Consider the following 13,463-nt stretch of genomic DNA (forward strand, 5'->3'; position numbering starts at 1 on the left):
CCAGTACCATAGTGATAAACAGATAACACTTCAATTTGAATCAAGTAAATCCCACTTGTATACTTTAAAACAGAGGGTCATTTCATTCCTTGTGGACTCAACATGACAGCATTTATACTTTTCAAGTAATTGATCTTAAACGCTTTCAGAAAATTAACAGTAACAAGACTCACATATCCCTTCGAGCCACCAAATGGTATCATAACAATGGTGTATGCTGTTTTGTAATGACACAGCACAATTTTATAATTTATTAGAAATGTCTTCAAATTATTTCACGGACCCCCACGCTATGGTTCGCGGACCCCCAGGGGTCCCAGGACCCCACTTTGAGAACAACTGAGCTAGAGTACGGTAATTGAGTTCTCAGCCTGCAGAGAAAGTTGTGAGGCACAGACCCCCAAGCTCTCTGCCCGACTCCACTGGTCACACTATAACTTAAATATAAGACTCTTTGAATCAAAAGAGCACTCTACGAGGTTAATGTACCACAAAAATAGACAATATACCCCCATTTTCTGTGAATGCATGATTATGAAGTGAAGGAGGAAAGATGTGAAAGAAGTTGCGCAGTGTCGCTGTCTTTTCCAGCACAGCCTGCACTCAACTTTCAATGAATGGGGATGTGTTTTGTTAATCGGGTCAGGTCGCACACAGCCATGTTGGAATAATTTTCCAGGACTATATGTGATTTTCCAGGACATTTGACTCTTTCTCCCATTTTCCAGGTGTTTTCCAGTACTGGAAAAGTGGTCAACTGTTTTCCAGGTTTTCCAGGACGCGTGGGAACCCTGTCTCTGGAACAATCTTGCTATGTAAATACACTGTGCTGTTTCTACTGAAGATTTTAAAGAGTAGATATATTTGTTTAAATTGGCTTTGAACCATGTGATGTGATCTCATATTGGTGCCTTTTTATAAATATTTTAGTTAACCTTTTTATCATTTTGGTTCATTCTTCATTTTATTATTGTTGTTTTAGTGAAGCACTTAGTGACTGCTCTGTGAAAGGTGCAACTGAAATTAACATTGCTTACTTACTTAACTTTTGTTTCTCTGGAGGAGTTGATTAAATCACTTCACTCTGCTACTGTCATATTTTTCTTTAAACCTACACACCTGGGAACTTAAGCCATGACTTCACAACCAATATCCGTAGATCCATGGAGACAGATTCATGCAGAACCCCCACTGCTACGTTGGCTTTAACAAATTCTGAGATAAATAGGTTAGGTAGGCACGTAATTATCATCTTTTGAGACCAAACATGTTTGCATCTAAGTTATTTAAAATAAACCTTAACCCTGTGAAACCCTAAACTACCTTTCTGCTCTTATTCTCCTTTTTCCCAAAAAGCCAGTGAAACACCAAAATAGCAGAATTTTGTTGACTGAATCTTATTACTTTGAGGGATTCTGGTGTACAACGGTCAACTTTCATCTCCAAGAGGACGCTGTGATATTTTTCTCTTACTGTGTTATTGTAACATAAAACAGGCCATCGTCACTGCTGACGTAAAATAAAGGAGAGTCGGATTAAAAAAGCTGCTCACTATGTTACGGTTTTTCATCTTTGGTACTAAATTACCATGATACAATAATGTTAAAGCATAAAATAACAGAATTGAATCTAAGCTTGTTTTGATACAGTGGATGGAAAACTTGGAGTTAATTGGATTAAACATGAAAAAACACAGTGAGATTTCTTTAATCCTTTAATTCATTCACTCAAAGCGTACAGTGGTTGTTCGAGGTGAATCAATCAGGTGGCGTCTCATTTTGGTTGATCTCCAGTGACTCCTTGGTGAGGCAGAATTAGCCTTTGGGGAAACAATGACTCTGTCCCTTCAATGACATTCCCTCTGCAAGGAGTGTCTCTGCAAGATTACATTCAAACAAAGACACACACTCCACCTGAACAATACACTATCACAGCAGTTTTAATCTTATATACTGGAACCAGAGTCAGAGCCATAAACAGAGTGAAAAGTCATTGTTTGAGACTAGAGCTGCAGTCTTAAATAAACACCGACAGGACTCTTACAATTTTGGATAAGGATCTCTCTCTCTGTCTCTCTCTCTCTCTCACACAAACACACACACATTGAGCGTTTTCCCCGAAGTCAGCGAATCATGGATGCAGCCACGCCCTTGCGCTGTAGAGTAAGTGAGGTCAACCTGTATGTTAATAAATTATGGCTTCTGAGTGGAAACCTGGTCACTGTGGGGATTTGGGGTGTGAGAGTGAAAAGTTCAGCAGATATACAGAGGCAGAAGCACATCCAGCTCTATAACTCTGGCAGAAAAAGGCCTTCATATTTCATGAGCACTTCTCCCTCACTTCACATGTGGGCTACGAACAAACTTGACGGTTTTATCGCAGTAAAACCACACATAACGGGTCAGCGCCGCTCAGGAGAGACAGACGAGTTCCAGCGAGACGTGCTGGGAGCATCTGTCTGGCAGCCTGAAAATATGCATATAATATAATGTATGCTTGTCCTCCTGCCACCTCCGTCTTGCTCTAATGTCTCCCTCTTGATTCAGCTCAGTCCGAGGTGCAGCCTTGCATTGGAAGTGGGGTAATAATGCAGAGCAGGACAGTCAAGAGGTGATGCCCTCTTTGTTGAATGCAAGCAACGCTCTCAGTACCCTCTCAAACTCAATCATTTTAAATGTCTATCATTTCTTTATGCGCTGTGGATTTTTTCCTCTGATTGATGGGGTCCAACCATGACGTTTGCACTACTAAATCATTCATCCCAGGGTGTAAGCACAGGGATGGTGTTGGCTCAACTTCGCTGCAGTGCAATATTATTTGGCAGTGGATTATTTCAGTCAATCAAATGCATAAACCCATTCCTGGTGGTTTACTTTGTAACATGAACAGCATGTTCCTGCATCCGATGAAGCACATTAGCTCCCTGCGAAATGTGAAGCTGAAAAAGGAATAACACAAAGCAGTGGGAATAGAAGTGCAAACAGGCTGGCATTGTGATGCTGCTCTCTGAAGTCATGGTTGGTCTGTTAAAGTAATGATCTAATGATCTGTTACCAGCATGCTCAGTTACAGGTTTCATTACTGGGTGACTGTGAGAGTTTAAAGGTCAAAGTTGAACAAAGAGAAACCTCCAAACCCGAAATGAAATTAACTTTGTGATCATCCTCATTCAACACCATTATTATTAATCATTAAGTCATTTTTCTTGCATCCATAAAACACAACGTAGTCTATCATCATTACAATGACATTACATTTAAACCTCTCTTTGTAGAATCAAATGAGTCGCTAGTCCAAGTTAATTAAAAACCAAAGACTGATCTAATTATTTTCATGCCTGTGTGAAGTCTACTGCCAAAGATGGACTGTTATGTGCATGCTCCAGTTTCCCCAAAACATGTTCACCTTAAGACGTTTTCAGCCAGGTTAGGACAGAATGTTCATTTGAATACATACAGACAGGTATCTTACTTCTTAACACATAAATATGTGCACCTCAAAACAGACTGTGTACTATTAAATTGAGTACTTGCAAGTTCAAAGTGAAGTGAATTTGGTACAGGGCTACAGTTCACTAGGGATGGGTACAGAATTCTGTACTTTTATAGGTACCGACCGAATTCCGTCGGTACTACTGAGTACCAACTCACGTAAAATCAAACGGTACCATGTTTCAGTACCTGAACGCATCCCTGTGACTGTGAGGGAGTGGAAGAGTAGGCGAGTTTCTATACTTTAGCCCTGTAATAAAGTCAGAGACTGACCGGGTGGAAGTCTACTCTCTGCTCTCTGCATCTACGCAGGAGCACGCCAAACGGAGCCTGCAGCTGACTGGCGCGCGCACTCACCGCGAGACAGAGCTGCAGGAGGATTACGTTTATTTTATACAGTCTATGGTTGAGACTGACCCTCTCACTCAGACTACCTGCCCCGTTTATAACCGTTCCTGTGTGCGTGAATGCCCAACAAGTAAGTTGTGTGTCCTGTTATTATAAAGAGACGGAGAACTGACTTTTCCCGTCCGCAGGCGTTCATATGTGTTCATTGATAAACTCCTGAAAGAGCAATTAGAACCCACGAGCACGTGTCAGCTAATATATCTAATCACCTATATAATCCTGTTTCTGTTCATTTCATGTTAAATTAAATAAATATGTTCAATTAAACAAATTTGAGATTTTAATTAATATTTATTACCACATAAAAACACAAAAGTACCGAAAATTGGTACCGTTGAGTACTGGTACCGATTCCCAGGTACCGGGTATCGGTAGCGTATCGGTTCAAATGTGAAAGGTACCCATCCCTAGTGTTCACAGAGATTAATACTAGTGTGCTTTTCTGTGTGTGGAGTTAGGCTGAGAATTGTACAGACAGAGGAAAAGATGTAAGGGTTAATGTTCAGTGATTGGGTGGCAAATTAGAATCCTGACAGGGTGAGCAGGACCCTGATGCAAAGTGGACCTCAGGTATCAACTAAAGACATTAACAAGCTGACACAAAACACTTCAAAATAAATGAGAGATTATTTATTTGAACATTATTCATTTTTACAGATAAAAAAATAGTATCTCCACTTCCATGGTGGGTAACTGTTCCATATCAGCCTCCATGTGGGATGAATTAACAATGAACTTAACCAAACTCCAACCAAGATGGAGACGTTTAAAAACTCAGTTTTGTCATATGGACAGCTGAAACAACATTTTGGGGAGCAATGATGTATCTGAGCATGGCAATTGTTGTTTATGTGTATCGAGCATGTGCAAAGATGGTGAGCTACATCTGTTTACATCTGCACTATACTGTTAGGTTTAATAACATGTTTAGGAGGAAACCTTGCTGTTCTTTATCATTGAACCGCGGGGTGAGGGTGAATATGATAGACTCATTAGATTTTACTTCACCACTCCCTACACATTTAAAAGAATGCTGTTGACAGTTACCTCTCATTTAAGAAGACGCTCAACACTCAAGCGCACAATGTGACGAGCATGACAGACTGAGTACACATTCTCACCACGTATTGTTGTAGCGAGCTTATATGCAGGTGTTTTTGTCATGAAGACAGAGAGATGTGCAGAAACACCTCTGGTGTGGACAGGATTTGTATTATTAACGGAGAGAAAAAAAACTGTTTTAAGATAAATCTGTTTATGTGTTAACTTATAGCCAGAGATAGAAACTAATGTTTGTGCCTCAGTGGTAACAGGCAGAGGTGAAATGTGATATTATCAGGTTGTCCATTTTGCTTTTGAGAATGATTACTACTGTTGTGGGTGTTTGACCAATCAGAAACAAGTATTTTTCACAGCGGAGCAATAAGGTTGTAATAACTCTGTCATAAAGCATAAACAGAAAAAATAAATCTGTAATTTCCTAGAACACGTCCGTGCAGTCATTGTTTTTGTAGTCTTACAATAACCTATAATGTGTGTGAGTGTGATGAATGTACTGGACTCACCTTTGCGCTGAGACGAGTGCGGGCATTCACAGCATGCTTCAGAGCCAGTTTGATCATTGAAGGTAATCTAAGAACTACAGCCTCCATGTCCTGCTCTCCTCTCATGCCGCCAGCCAGCTTCCCCAGTCCTTCTACGTAAGTCCTCCAGTGAGGCTGCACCTCGGCCGCTCCTCCCAGGCAGCCTTGCATCACCGTCTGACAGAAGCCCCTGCAGGCTGGTGGCCCCAGCATGCCCTGGCAGTGCGGGCAGTACCACAACCTCAGCAAGGCCCGGCTACAGTCCCGGCCAGGCCGCAGGTGGTCTGTGGTGTTGACGACCTCGATGCCCAGGTTGAGTGCCTGCAGGAAGACTCGTGTTGCCAGGAGAGAGCGAGACAGACGGGTCATCATCAGTTTGGGATACAGGCCAAATGCTTCTGAGTCCTTCCAGGCTCCTCTCACACACTCCTCAGACACAGTGGACACACTGCCCCCCAGCAGGCGGCGGTACATCAGAGGGAAGAGGCGACCATACAGCACTGCCACCATGTGGTCAACGGTTGAGTCCGAGCCCAGGATGTAGAGCGACATGTCCAGGAAGAGCTGCCCAACAGAGCTCTGGGCACTACTACCAAGACCTGGGAACTCTGACTTCAGCATGGTCAGGGTGGAATTACGTCCATGCCGCAGCACCAGGTCAAAGGCCTCTGCAGGAAAAAACAGCATGACATAGAGTTAGATGAAGTGAAAGTTGGGCCACTTTTTGAAAAGCTATTGCATTGCATTCAGCAGGTGATGATGCGCCTCAGTAATCACACAACCACGCCAAGCTGTCAGAAAGTAGGCAGCAATTTAGCAGAAATACATCAAACATTGAAATGGATTTGATTCCCCCACAACAACCATCCCATCCTTAACGATTGCAGTCAGACGGAACTTCCCACGCACAGACTCTGTTTCACTTTTCCAAGTTTTTCTCAGTCTGTTGTTTTCTCTAATGGGACTGCTCACACATGCACAAGACTGACAAACACACATCTAAGCACACACACAGTGCAAGGATAATAGACAACAACTTGGAATATAAAGAGCACAGCTTCTTCAACAGATCAAAAGCAAGTTTTGAGGTTTTATGTCTTCATGCAAGCTAAAAACGGACTAAAAAGAGTCTAGGAATCTTTAAAAAGCTTCTTGTAGAGAGAGTAGTAATCTCAATATATTAGTCGACAGAGAGCTGCACGGCCATGAGGATGTCTGCAGGGAGAAAAGCTTGTAGGAGGGAGGGGTGTGTGGCCGATGTGAGGAGGGAAAATAATCAGTGGCGTTTCAAGGCACAAAGTGGAGTCTTATCAACAAGGTGGCACAAGAAGCCAGAGCTCTATCATCGACCCGGTAGCAAACTGAGTGAGGACCCAACAACAGAGGGGATTTAAAGCTCCATTACTGAACTTAGCAGGGGAGCTGAGAGTCAGTGAAATGAAGCTTTAGAAAGGAGAATAGCAAGGGATGCTGAAATCCCATTTACACCGCAGCTAGTCCACTATATTACTTTGTTGAGAGTGATCACCACAACCGCTTTGTGAAGACGAGGGCTCGGGGGAGGCACTGGTTTAGGAGACATTAGAGGAAGTTATTGGTTTTTGTACTACAAAAGCTTTCCTTTTCATTTTTGTTATTTGATTCTTCTTGCTTGGATAGTTTAATTTCTTTCTCTTCATGCTTCTCTGAGGTCAAATGAAGCTCGTCAGTCAATGCAGAGCTCTGGGTGCTTGGAGAAATGATGTGACAGCTCTGTCTCTTTAGAGAACGTATAATGTGTTTTTCTGTGTGCAATTTCAGGCACATAACGAGGTCCGTATGAGAAGATGACAATATCAGAGAGAAGTAAATGAAGCTCGCTCCCTCTTCCTGCATAACTGCTGCTGGCGTGCATTTAAACTACCTCAGTTTTGAATGAAGAAGCACCACAATCTGCCTTTTAACATTCAAAATACGTGTTGAACCATCGGAAACAAACGTTTGGTCAGTTCAGTACAGCTTTATGCTGTTACAGCCGTCATTCATTCAGAGTGACTGGCACCTCATGGAGGCAAACAACAGATAGAGAGGCCTACTGCTGTTATTGAGTCAGTTCAGCTTCATGACTCCTCTCGTCCTGCATTACTTCACACAGAAGAACATAAAAATGGCAGGCAATATCACAAAAGTGAAACAATAAGTGACACTATTTCATGTATGTGGAGCTGCTCTCAGTGAGGTCATCGAGGTCTCAACATACAACACGTTTTACAGTGATCACTGACACAGATAGGACGTGCAAATTAACTATAAATGAAGAGGAAGTTGAAGCTGTTTAAGCTTTAAATAAATACAGTTTTGTTAAATAAAGGTTCAATAAAAAAATGATGTGATAAAAATATTTTGAAAAAAGAGAGGTAGATGGAACAAACAACATATGAACCACACTTTGCACACTGAGCACTGCAGTCAAAGCTGACATCAGTTTGATCAGGAGACTTCTTTTTAAGTGAATATGATTTATTTCACAATTTTAGAAAGTGTCATGTAATTGGACCAAGGAACATTGCAGAGGAGAGGGTGCACAGTGCGCTTAGAGACAATCCATACAATATGTCCAAGGCTATGGAGGAGTGTGGTGTTAAAAGCTTGGGCTGTGTGGCACACTGTAAATAAAATGAATAACAGATGAAGAGTTAGAACTGATCTGTGTTTCTGCCTGCACAATAGTGACCTCAGTTGGTATAAGTATAAAATGTATTTATCCACTTTGGAACACAACATTTTAACCTTTCTTACTCTCAGGCGTGCATTAACTACACATTATGAAGAGTGAAAAAATATAAGTAATCTTATCTGTATCGGCTAAACATCCATAAGAGCTGATCATCAGCTGGTAGTGACATGAATGAATGACTGAATGACTGAGTGAGTATAAAAACTGTCCTCCTCCTTGAACTTATTCTGAGCTTCACTTCATGTGCTGTTTTTGGGAGAATTGAATACAGACTGCATAATCCCTCCACAAGTTTAATTTATGCAAATTACACAAGGTTTCTTTTTGTCTGTGTTGTTAAAGGTACAGTTGTCATAGTAATTAGCAGCATTTAGCAGAACAGACTTAGTAGAACTGGAATATAATATTCATAAGTATCTTTAAATGAGTGTAAAATCACCTGAATATCAAAATCAGTTCACTCTGAATGAGCTTTTCATATCCACATAAGGAGTGGATCCCCTTCCTCAAAGACCAGCAGCTTGCATTTCTGTGTTTCTTACAGCAGCACAGAACGGACAAACTATTAACAGCTACATGTGTCTTTGTATTTAGAAGGTGGCCGATTGTAATGCACCGGTTGGAAGGTGCAGGAGAAGAGGAAGAAGAGCGTGGGTGCGTGTGCAAAATAATTTAGAATTTGCTTTTGATGGTGGAACTTGACGAATGGAGGATGATACTTCTCATCGTCCCAGCAGCACAATGTTTCAAAGCGCTTTACAATAGAATGAGAGTGTGTATCTAAAAAACAAAGAGAATAAGACAAACTAAAAACATCAAACCTAGACACATTGTAGCACAACATTTGCAAAAAACAAACATTATAAAAACAATTAAAAACACTTATACGCAATGTCTTAAAGGTGTGTTTTTAAAGGGACGGCAAATAAAGAATAATAAATACATTATTTTCTCCTGCCACACGTGTGTCAGTGCCCCAGAAGCTACTTATCCGCAGAAGTTTCCACAACTTGTTTCATCCAAGCCGTTTATCCTCTAACTGCATCAGTGGTGAACAGGAGCAGGCTGTGGTTGCAGATTTAAACGTGTGGGTGAATATAAAACAGGATGGTACACAGCGTGCGTGCTCAGCACTACAGTCATAGGGTGAATAAAGGTTAGGGAGAGCATTCGAGGATGTTTGGATGAGTGTGAGCGGATGCTGGAGAGGGAGCAGTGCACATCTGTTTAGATTTTCAGGCTGTGGCTGCCCTGCTGCGTCTGCAGAGCACTTCCCTCTGTGAGCAATGAGCAGACAGATGTGCAGAGTGCCAGCCGAGACAAGGAGATAGACGGGGAGGAGGTGAGACGAGCACACAGAGAGGGAGAGAGAGATGGAGAGATGTAAAACAATTGTTTGAAACAGAGTCCTCTGTTCCTTTTAATTCAAAAGCTTGATCCTCTAACCTTTAATATCTGTTTACTTGTATGGAGGCAGTGAGAGAATGCAAAAACCACCTCACAGCTTCATCTTTTTACTTGGTCTCTATGAAAACCTCTTAAATCAAGCTCTGTAATTCAGCTGCTACCTGAAGTATCTCTTACACCACAAAGCAGAGAGCCACTTTGTAATGGAAAGAGAAAGTCTAGAGGGCTCTTCATAAATGCATTATAATGCCTCTAAGTACTCAGGGTCATAGTAAGAACCATCGCAACCCCATTTCCTGTGTATGCCGCGTACTCTCTTTCATCAGTGAAAGCCTGCGCAGGATCAGGTATCCTCTAATGGAGGGGAGGTGGGCTGTATGTCAGGGACCTGTGACATGCTGGGTACAACCGTAGGAGGTCAAGAGCCCACACAAACATACTGGGTCAGGCTTAAAATTAGCAGTAGCATTTATTTTGTCAGCGTCACAGATGGAGGCTGTTGGCTGGCTGCTGAGACACTTTCTCCTCTGAGACTGGAGGCTTTTTACAGACCGATCAACTGCAGCACAGGGAAGAGAGAGATCTCTCTTCCCTGTCCTCTTTTACCTCTGTCCACCGATTTCAGTGGACAGATCATGTTCACTCCAAGGATTTGAGGCCTCTCAGTTTTCTTGGGCATTAAAATATGCATCTATAAATGAAGTCCAAACTTCAACAGGCCCTCTGACTTTGAGGATTCCTTAAATATCCGATGGTAAATTGTGAATATTTTATCCAAATTTCACTTATAGCATGCCACGAAAGCCCTGAATTAAACTATGATCAAGAACTGCTGATTTCAGGTAGCTTGAAAAGAAATCCAACAAATCTGTGTCAAAGTGAGGTCACATTTCTGACACCAAGGCTCCAAGTGACTCCAGCTCAGACATAAAACAGGCTTTTCAACATAATCCATGAATGACCTGTCAAATGAACATGTTTGATGTTGGTGAAGGCATCAGTGTGGGTATTACATAAGTCAACTCTGAGGCTCATAACTCTGCAGACTGATTGACCGACTGCTGACTGAGGCTGACGTGCTGTGAAGCAGACATGCACCCTACAGCTTCATCAATCAGCGGCACATACGCCCATTATCCCCAGGAGAGGGAAACATCAATAAATTACCCCGCCAATGAGACTAATCCATTTGGCAGGATGAGTGTCACCTCTAGGTGCCACAGAGACGGATGGAAGAAGCTGCTGCCACCTGGTCCTGGTGACAAAACAGAACCTGTCCAGGATGCAGGGAAGAGACCAGCAGGACAGAGATGCATGCCAGAACTGTGTGGAGGACCTTGTGTCTCCAAAGTGTCACTTTCAAGTTCTATTTAAATCTGCCTTTTTTTTTTACATGAGGGGACCTTTAGACACATGCACAGCCTGACACAAACCTCCCAGCATGCTTTGCTTTAAGTTTAAGATTTCCGGAGTCTCAAACAAAAGCAGCATCTGTTCATTGACTGTAAACAATATGCTGTTTTTCCAGACACATTTCACTCGACTCCCACAGAGCGACCTGTCACAGGTAACCTGAGAGCTGCTCCACCTGACGGGCTGCTCTTGCATGAGCAGTGAGTGCGGGTGCCTGGTGTTTATGGGATGGCGGCAGCAAGGCAGGGCAGGGCAGGGCGGGGGTGGGCCAATTCCAGGAACGAAGCAGGCAGGATGCTGGTAAAGCCCAGATAACATCACCAGCAGACCATGATGGCCAGTGGACAGCGGGGCAGAAATGAGACATGTATTAGGTTACTCCATCTGTTAGAGAGCACCTCACACACAAACACACACACACACGTGCACACTGACGTACACAAAGAAATCAAACAGTGCACAGCAGAGGCCAGGTGGTGACTGTGTGGGCGAACATTTGGCAAAGCATAGTAGGAGGGCAAGGTGTGATTCAGGTGTAAGAACTAGAGCTACAGACACACAAGCAGATTCTCCCTTTCATTAATTTATCTGCTTCCACAGGACCACAGCTCAACAAATAAGGAACAATGAGAAATCATCCTCTGCTCCTCTGCTTCCCATACACATGAATATAGCAGGTAGTTTTGAACCTGAACCAGTCACATGATAACCACCGTTTCTCTTGCTTTGCTGCTATTTTGTAACACGTTTCTATTTACTGTTCTGCATTTTATATATCTGAAACCACACTTGCTAAAGCACCATATGTGGAAATATTACAAAGTGTTCAAAGAGGGCCCTGGATTTATGACAGGGGTGTCATGACAAAGTTTGATCAAAACTATGTATACAGTTGTTCACTAGGAGCAAAGCAGGGCTGGTTTTATTAAAGGACTGCCAGGTAAATGTAAGGCTGATGATGAATCAACACCAAACCAGACCAGACCAGAAATGTATTACAAGTCATATCTCGCCCTCGGCTTAACCACCAACAATGGGCAGAGGACGTGTCTGATAATGTGTTTTAGTGTAAACAGATGTTTGTTTATGTGTCATTATGTGTGGTGAACAATGGTGGACGGTAAGGAAGTACATTTACTTGAGTACTGACTCAATACATTCTTTGAGTCTCACTGTTATGATTTTCAGGGGGAAACTTTGTACTTTTACTTCACTACATTTGAAAGACAAATATTGTACTTTTGGCTCCACTACATTTCTAAGAATGTTCTAGTTACTTTTTTGCTCTGAAGTGAGCTGATTAATTTTCTTTCCTTTTTCTAAAATCATATTTAAAATCCAACAAACTGTTGATCTGTGAGCCCCAGGAAGCGACTTGAGAAACACTTTGTTCACTCACAATGAAGTCAAAGTTAAGTCCTTACAGTGTGCAGGGGTCTATTTGTTATTTTTGATAATGTTCCTGCAACAGACCGGTACCTGAGTACATTGGTTGGCTGTGCATGGATAACCCTGTTTACTGTTAATACAACAAACTGTGTTCATGTAGTTCTGTGTGTGGTTTGTCCTATAGGGGTGTTACCATACCTGTATGGCAAGCATGTCCACGGCTGAAACTAACATCATTTCAACCACGACCCTCTTGTGCCTGTACTTGAGGTTTTAAAATGAAGAAGATTCATATTGTCATAAATGTTTACTCTCCTTATCACGTACAAACTTCATCACAGTCTCCAGAAACTCCCCATCTGACCTAGGAAAGCCTGTCAAGGTCAAAAATGTGTTTTAACCCTAGATGAATATTTGAAATCAAGCTATCTGTGCTTGATTGACTGGTAACACTTTACAATAATGGTACACATTTCTTAGCTTAATGCTTACTTCATGTTGAAGTAATGCTTGACTCATGATCTATTTCTGTTTGAATTCTGTAGGATGCACCATTAGCTCCTGTAACTTATCAATAAATGACTTCAGGTAACGACTACACATTTAATAGTCACAATGTTACACACGTAGTCATTACCTGAAGTCATAGTAACTTGATTGTTAGTTCTTGAGTAACAGGAACTAATGATGCATCCTACATGAATTCATCATGAGTCATGCATTACTTCACCATGAAGTAATGCATTAATTGGCTAAAAAATGTGTATCATCATCATTAAGTGTTACTGAGATGTTGTTTTTATTTTATGCTTGGTTGACCCTGTCATTGTTCCTTTTATTTCGGAGCGGCTAATCTGGAAAGGTCCAGCATGTGAGTTCAAAATGTAAATAATGTTGTATAGATAAACATAACGAAGCAGAATATATACCCATATTTTCTTTACTGCACTCATGTGCTTAAAATACTTCACCCACTAAAGGGAGACCCTGTAGAAAAACATCCCGCTGACTTAGTTTCAGTACCAGTCGAATCCTCTACTTCAAAATAATTACATG

At 41.8% G+C, this 13,463-nt stretch overlaps 1 protein-coding gene across 1 annotated transcript in view; it reads right to left on the reverse strand.

Annotated features, from left to right (window-relative positions):
• The window catches only part of gpc3 (glypican 3), a 109,188-nt gene that overhangs the window by 47,246 nt on the left and 48,479 nt on the right, over nucleotides 1–13,463 (reverse strand). The window contains exon 2 of the mRNA XM_034690100.1: nucleotides 5,465–6,150. Coding sequence (XP_034545991.1) covers nucleotides 5,465–6,150 — 686 coding nt within the window. The remainder of the gene's footprint in view (nucleotides 1–5,464; nucleotides 6,151–13,463) is intronic.

Source organism: Notolabrus celidotus, chromosome 8, assembly GCF_009762535.1.
Source record: "Notolabrus celidotus isolate fNotCel1 chromosome 8, fNotCel1.pri, whole genome shotgun sequence".
NCBI lineage: Eukaryota > Metazoa > Chordata > Actinopteri > Labriformes > Labridae > Notolabrus > Notolabrus celidotus.